The 8,486-nt window shown below is 36.9% G+C and overlaps 1 protein-coding gene across 4 annotated transcripts in view; it reads left to right on the top strand.

The window, feature by feature from the left end:
- Positions 1 to 8,486, top strand: part of LOC106881589 (lysosomal cobalamin transporter ABCD4) — a 100,764-nt gene that overhangs the window by 55,307 nt on the left and 36,971 nt on the right. For all 4 annotated transcript variants that reach the window (XM_014932044.2, XM_014932045.2, XM_014932046.2 and 1 more), the window contains 2 exons: positions 3,059 to 3,184; positions 5,758 to 5,903. In XM_014932044.2, coding sequence (XP_014787530.1) covers positions 3,059 to 3,184; positions 5,758 to 5,903 — 272 coding nt within the window. The remainder of the gene's footprint in view (positions 1 to 3,058; positions 3,185 to 5,757; positions 5,904 to 8,486) is intronic.

The following is an 8,486-nucleotide window of genomic DNA, read 5'->3' as shown; positions in this document are numbered from 1 at the left end:
ATATATATTTGATTGTTTTTCCTCTTGTCTGCTTGTTTGTAAACAATGTCACCACTAACAGAGTTGTCAATTGCTTGCTGTCTTTTGTGAGAACATGTCTGGATTTCCTGAAATGTCTTCATGTTGCACAGTTATGGAGAACTGGAAATAAACTACACCTTAAGGACAAGCTTTTTTTTGTTTAGAAAGATTGTGTCACATGTCAAGATGTGTCAAATCATCTAGACTGGCTTTCATGATGAACTGCAAGTAAATGGAACTGTTAGTGAAATCACTGTTTGCAATCAACAAGTGAATGTAAGTATAGGTAAGGAAATAGAAAGTTACACACACACACACACACACATATGCGTGTATATGATACAACTGTTTCTAATTTAAGCATAAGGTCAGCATTTTTGAGGGAAGGATTCTAGTTCGTTGCATCGACTCCATTATTTGACTGGTACTTTATTTTATCAATCCCAAAAGGATGTAAGGCAAAGCTGTCTGCAACAGGATTTGAACTGAAGATGTAAAGTACCAGAAAAAATAAACTAACAGTTCTGCCAATCCACTGCATATAATATTAGGTTGTCTGGAAAGTTCTGAGCATTTTTTAATATGCAAAGAGAGATATAAATAATTGACCTTTCAATAAATTTTATCTAATAAAATAATTTCCATTATCATTAATGACCTTTTCCCATCTATCAGGCAATTTAAATATTCCATCAGCATAAAATTTGACTGGTTTTGAAGAAAAAAATAATGTTATCTAGATGCATTTTGACTCCATCTAAATCATTAAATGTGTTTCCTTGCAATGGTTTCTGTAGAGACAAAAACAAGTGGTGGTCAGATGGCGCAATATCAGGAGAATATGGTGGATGGGGTAAGAGATCCCAGCCAAGTTCATGTAACATTGTTTGGGTAGCCAAAGACACGTGGTTGGGCATTGTCTTGTTGGAACACTACCCCTTTCTTGTTGGCAATCTCCAGCCTCAATTCTTTAATTTTTTGTTCAATTTAGCCAGCTGACGACAGTACACATCAGAATTAATGGTCTGGTTTTGTGGGAGAAGCTCATAATAAATAATGCCCTTATGATCCCACCAAACACAAAGCATAGCTTTTTTTTGGCATGGATATTTGTCTTTGGTTGTTGTTGTTTGGGGGGATCCTTATGCAAACTCCAGGATCTATTTTGCCCTACATTTTCGTACACAATCCATTTTTCATCTCCAAAAAAGGCATGCTTTCATACCGTTTCAAAAGCATATCACAAATGGAATACTGGTCCAATCAATTATTTTCTGAGAGTTTCTGATGAACTAGTACATTATAGCAAGAAATGTATACTAGCTTCACTAGGTGTTCATGAACCGTACTTTTAGAAACTTCTAACTCCTTGATTTTTGTCTTCAAAACATTTGCATCCAATTTTGAAGGTCTTCCACTGCGACTGTCATCTACCAAGCTAAACTCTCCAGCTTCAAATTTTGCAAACCACCTTCAAACAGTTGATTCACCTACAGCATCACCACCATAAACTTCACAAATTGTTTTGCAAGTTTTTGCAGCATTTTCTTCTTTTTTAAAAAAGAAAAGCATTACAATACGAATATGAAATTTTTGGCTATCCATTTCAAATGTCAATAAAGTGTAACTGGAATGAAAGATAAATTTATTTTTAGTCTGGAACAAAGAAGAGATTCGCTACCACTTCAAGCAATGCCAAAGTTTTAACTATGTTATGTTTCAGGTATGTTCAATGAAGCATTAAAAGATAAAGATTTAGCTTAAAAATGCTCAGAACTTTTCAGACAATCTAATAATAATAAGACCCAAACAGTCATAAATTATTATTACCTTTATTCTATTTAACATATTGATTTCAAATTTTGGCACTAGGCCAGCAGTTACATGGACTTAAATAACTTTATTAATAAAGAACAAGATGATTCTTTACTTCAAAGTTATTGGATGTCAGTAATGGGAGCTTACTGCTCAACATAAAGGGTTTGGCTGACATAAATACCATTGGTAACTATGTCTCCAGCCCTGAGGAGCTATATACAGCAGTTTACTCCAATCTCTACCAATTACATCAGTCATGAATGGATGTGTGAAAGAGCCATCTTAGCTCCAACAAATGCCACCGTCCAAGCCCTAAACACGTCTGCTTTGTCAACTTCCTACCCAAGAGCGATGCTATGCTTTGGTTGATTCACTTATTAATCCAACACAAGTAATGTTTTTCCAAACAGAGTTTTTAAACTCACAAGAACCATTGGGATTGCCACCACATAAACTTAGCCTTAAACTTAGTTGTCCTATTATACGCTTGAGAAATTTGGACCCTCCTCAGCTTTGCAATGGCACACATTTGGCTGTTGAGCAAATGTTGGATAACATTCTTGAAGCCACAATCATCACAGGAAAAGGTACTGGCGAGTCTGTTTTTATTCCCTGAGTTCCACTTATTCTGACTGACTGCGTCTTTCCAATGAAAAGAGTCCAATTCCCCATTCAATTAAGCTTTGCTATGACCATTAGCAAAGCCCAGGGGCAGTCACTAAAAGTGGTTGGGCTGGCCCTTAATACACCATGCTTTTCATACGGAGAGCTGTACGTGGCATTTGCTAGTATATATATATATATATATATATATATATATATATATATATATATATATAAAGATACGCACACACCCATATACACTTCTATACATATACACATACTAGTGGTTACATAGTCTTATAAATGACAGTTTGGCAGAAACATGTGCTCCATGCAAGCAGGAAAAATGGACATTAAAATGATGATGGTATTGGTAAATTCAAGTTATTGCTATTTAGGTATATTTGTAGTAATATTATCTTTAAGAAACTATAATTTTATATATTTTGTACTTCATTCAATTAAACAGTTATTCTTTGTTTAATGAAGATGATGTTTTATTTTTTTTCAATACTGGAAAAAATCTGTTTTAAGGAAAAATCTGATTTAAGAAAAAAACGTTTTATGTTGATTTTTATGTAGTTGTTTATGTATTCATTTAATTGTTATTTTGCAGAAGTGGTTATATTGGTCCTTTGGTAGTGTTTGGATTTTTCCTTGTTTTTAGCTTCATCAACCGTTTTATCATGTCTAGCGTGGTGTATTACGTGTATAAAAAAGAAAAACTCGAAGGAGATTTTAGGTGAGTCTAAATTACTACAAAGTCTGACATTAAAATTTGTACCATTTTTCTTTTGTTTTTCTGAAAATGTATTCCATTTTATATGTTAGGCTTACTATACAACCTTGATTTGCTGGGGAAGTTCTGGTTTAGAAACTCTGTACAAAGTATCAGGCTAGTTTGTTAGCTCATCTTGAGAAAAAAGTAACTTTTGACATACTGGTGAACTTTTAAAACTTCATAAGAATGACTGTTATGGTTTACACTTTGTTTACTTTCAGTAGCAAATGTGTTTCCTCTCTGATCTATACAAGAGAAATATCATCTTCCTAGGTTATATTTCTCCACATACTTCACATTGAAAGTCCACAATGCCAACTCCCTCCACCCAAGTGGGTTTGCTCGTGTTTAGACATTGTTTACAAATGTTTAGATATCTGTCCTTTTGACCATCTCAGTTTGTCAGATGGATAAAAATGTAAAGTCTGATGGCGTAATGATGAAATACTAACTGGCCTCCTCTTCCCTTCTCTTGACAGAAGTTTCTTTCATTTTCTTTCTCTCATACTATTTCTTTATCTTGCCTTCTCTTTTTGTAACCACCTCAGTCTAGTTCTTAGTAGACACCCACAGAAAGACGCATGCACAAGTGATTTTATAGCATTTGAAGATGATAAACATTTATTCTGATTTGAATTCATTCTCTCTAACAATACACTTCTTGTCTTGCTAAACGTTATGTTAACACATCAAGGATAATGTAAATTAGCTAATTCTAAAATTGTCACCGAGTCACTATCAGAACTAGAGGAAAAGTTTCAGGTGTGGAAGCAAGGATTAGAATCGAAGGGCCTTAGCTAAAACCAAAGTCTTAATAAGTAGGAAGGCAGACAAACCACAAATCCCTTCAGGTAGATGACCCTGCTCAATCTTTAGAAAAGGCGTAAGTAGAAACTCCATAAGATGTACCCAGCGTAAGCTATGGACACATAAGAGATGCAGCAGTATCAAAGGAAGGCTAACTGGGAAGATAGTTTTTGTATGTGGCAAATGCTCAGGTGCTATAAACACTGAAAATGTGCAGAGAGCAGCTTCTGTCACATTCCAGGGAGAAAAACTAGAAGTAGTTGATAGCTTCTGTTACCTCGGGGACCAAGTCAGTAGTGGGGGTGGATGCTCTGAAAGTGTAGTTGCTAGAATGAGAATAGCCTGGGTAAAGTTCAGAGAGCTCCTACCTCTGTTGGTGACAAAGGGCCTCTTGCTCAGAGTAAAAGGTAGACTGTATGACGCATGTATACGAACAGCCATGCTACATGGCAGTGAAACATGGACCATGACTGCTGATGACATGCGTAAGCTTGCAAGGAATGAAGCCAGTATGCTCCGCTGGATGTGTTATGTCAGTGTGCATACACGACAGAGTGTAAGACCCTGAGAGAAAAATTGGATTTAAGAAGCATCAGATGTGGTGTGCAAGAGAGATGACTGCGCTGGTATGGTCATGTGTTGCAAATGAATGAGGACAGCTATGTATAAAAGTGTCACACCCTAGCAGTTGAGGGAACCTGTGGAAGAGGTAGACCCAGGAAAACCTGGGATGAGGTGGTGAAGCACGATCTTTTGAACATTGGACCTTACCAAGGCAATGACTAGTTACCAAGACATTTGGAGATATGCTGTGCTTGAGAAGAGCTGACAAGCCAAGTGAGACCATAGCCCATGGCCTATGCCAGTGGGTGTAACCAGCCCAGCCCACTTATGAGTACCCCTCATTCATTGGACAATAAACTTTGCTTGCGAAGACCTATTGTGGCAAGTAAAATCAAATCAAAATCGCTGACGTGGCTGATGACAGTACTGCCGGATTGGCACTCATGCCAGTGGAACATTAAAAGCACATCTGAGTGTGATTGTTGCTAGGACCATGGATTGGCTCCCATGCCGGTGGCATGTAAAAAGCGCCATTTGAGCATGAACATCATTACCAGTGTCACCCTACCAGCACATGTGCCGGTGGTACGTGAAAACCAACATTTGAGCATGGTCGTTGCCAGTGCCGCCAGACTGGCTCCCATGCAGGTAGCATGTAAAAAACATCTTTTGAGCGTGGTCATTGTTAGAACTGCCTGACTGGCCCTCGTGCTGGTGGCACGTAAAAGTACCCACTACACTCTCGGAGTGGTTGGCATTAGGAAGGGCATCCAGCTGTAGAAACTTTGCCAGATCAGATTGAGCCTGGTACAGCCTCTGGCTCACCAGTCCTCAGTCAAACCGTCCAACCCATGCCAGCATGGAAAGCAGACTTTAAACGACGATGATGGTGATGATGTTTTAGTGTGAGACTAGAAATATAATTCTTATATCAAATAAAGCCATATGCTCTAAGATGTCATAAATATTCTATGAATTTAATTCAGTAAAAATAGTTAATCTTTTTATTTCGTTTAGATGTATTTATGTTTCAGAGTTATACTAATTGAATCCATTCCTTTGTTTTATATATAAATATTGGCATGAAAATAAGAATTCTACAACCCCCACCCACCTAAATTAAAGTTCTTATTTAAATGAATATTGGCGTATTTTCTAACCAGGTTTAAACACATGCAGATAAGAGTCAATTCTGAACCAATGGCCTTTTACCAATCAGGTGCAACTGAATATTTAAAATCAAACAGTATATTATTTGAGCTCTTACGAAGTCAGTACAGAGTTGCACAGAAGAATTATTTACTCAATTGTAAGTATGATGTTGCTTATGTTGTTGTTGATTAGCTAAATTCTTTACCCCCATTTGAGTGAACATGGTTGTAGACAATTGGTGATTCTAATGCCTTGAATGTTCCACCCTCAACTTGGTATGGAATCTTGGTAAACACTGTGACATAGATGATAATGATGTTTCACTACTTTGACATTGTTGTATGCACTTTTTCTCAATCTTCTTAAGAACAACAGTCCTATAGAAACTTCTCTCTTACTGTATCCTTTTCCTCTGCCTTCTACCGAGAAGGTCAAGTTAACTATGAGCTACATTTAACTTCATAATTACTTTTTTTTTATGGGATTACAGAAATAAAAGTTTACAAGAGTTATAGTTGCTGCACACATCCTTCAGACTAGACAACAAACAAAACTCAATTCTGGAATCATATTGACAATGAATTTAGTGACCCAATTCAGTTAGATTATTCATTTGACTGCAGCTCTCAGAAATACTTGGGAAAGGCTACAGCATCAGTGAGGCCCTTTACAACATAAAACTGTGATAATTATCCAATAAGGCTGCAACAGTAGGAGGGTGCCTTACAATCTAAAATCACAACATCAGTAGAGCCTCTTATAACTTAAAATCTTGATTTTTCAGAATAGATGCATCATCAGTGGGTCCTTTTGAACACCAAACCTGGATTAATTGTCCAAAATTGTTAGAACATGAATAAGGGCCTTAACCTGCTGAATAAAGATAAAATATAAAGTACAGTAAAAAATAAATATATTACTAAAAGCTTCAATAGTGATGAAGGTTATGAGCTATTGCTCATAAAAAATCCATCTTATTTTTGGTACTATATTGCTCAGTAATTATCTGCAGCCATTTGTTTATATCTTTATACTTTTTTTGGTCTTGCATATCTCACCTTGATCCAATTCAACCTTTCTCAGTTGTGCCAAATGTTCTTCCCTTTTCAGTGCAGTAATTAACTTCCATAGATTTGTTTGTGTGCAAGTTAAAGAACTTTGTAGTTTTTAGTGCGAGGCATATCTGATTTTATTCTAAAGTGGACGTTACAACTATCAATAGGAAACAAAGGAGAAATTCTTCATTGTTTAATTCCTCTACCTTGTGTGCATCCTATGTAGAGGTAAAAAAGCCAGTGCTGGAAAACATCAGATTTTAATGCTAAGCTCATTAATATGATGGTATCTTTCCTTAAAGCCAAATTCACATACACTTTGAGATAGATGAGAAAAAAAAAACAAGAGATGGAAGCTCTAGGCAACACAGATAAAATGCTATTAATGTGAGCTTTTTCAAAATCCATCATAATGTTTCCAGGGCTCAGTCCTTGATGTAATTCATTTAGCTTATGAAAAAAGTGGGTGTAAGTTTCTTGATTCTTGTTTGGAAGTAATGCAAACAATTGTGGAACACTGAATGAACCCACTTGAATATGAAGTATATATAACTGATAAAATATTGTTGAGGAGCACTTAAAAGTTCCATCACCTGCCTAGTGTTTTACAGGACTTAATTTCGCATTCCAGAAGTCAGGTAGATTTATTGGCATTTTGTTTCTGTGTTTCATATATATAATTCTTGTCATTTGCAAATTTCTTCCTTCTGCAGATTCTGTTAAAAACATGAGGCATGGTGTATGTATATTTCCTTTTTAAATAACAAATGAGGCAGGGATGGATCATGGGTAAACCTTTAAATAAAACACCTGAATGGATGACCAAAATTATACTTTCAGTTAACTAAATTACTCTGTAAATAAACAACCGAATAGGTGACTGAAATGATACAGGGAGTCAGATTATCTAGAACCATATATATATGTGTGTGTGTGTGTGTATGTGTGTGAGAGTGAGTGAGAGACAGGCTTCTTTCAGTTTCTGACTACCAGATCCACTCATAAAGCTTTGGTTGGCCTAAGGTTATAGTGGACACTTGCTCAAAGTGCCAAGGAGTGGGACTGAACCTGGAACCATGTGGTTAGGAATCAAGCTTCTTACCACACAACCGTACCTGCACCTATAGGTAGGTAAGTAAGTTCATGGAAGTTTGAAAGCAGACTGGTAAATGAATAGCGATGGGAATAGAGGTTAATAGAATGAGTGATGAACACAGGCAGAGGTGTGGTCAGTCATGAACAAGTCATCTTTTAACATCCATGTGCCATGCTGGCATGGATTGGACAGTTTGATAGGATGTGTCATGCTTGAATGTCTGTTTTGGCATGGTTAACACAACTGAAAGCCTTTCCTAATACCAACCACTTTACAGTTGACTGGGATCATAGCCTTGCAAACAACATGGTGACCTCACCAGAGCTGTTGCCATGAAAAAGCACTGCCTATTCTCTGTAATGAGGTTGGTACCAGAAAAGATGTCCAGCTGTAGAAACCATGCCAAAGCAGACATTGGAGCATGATGTCATTCCCAGAGCTGTTGGATCTCTCGGATTCTATCAAATCATCCCAGCATGGAAGCTGGTTGCTGAAAGACAGTGACAATGATGGTGATTCTTTTCACTATCTATGACACACACACACACACACACACACACACACACACACACACACACACACACACACA

Source organism: Octopus bimaculoides, chromosome 11 (assembly GCF_001194135.2).
Source record: "Octopus bimaculoides isolate UCB-OBI-ISO-001 chromosome 11, ASM119413v2, whole genome shotgun sequence".
Lineage (NCBI taxonomy): Eukaryota > Metazoa > Mollusca > Cephalopoda > Octopoda > Octopodidae > Octopus > Octopus bimaculoides.
Note: the sequence above shows the minus strand (reverse complement) of the source record. Positions and strands in the feature narration are given on the sequence as shown.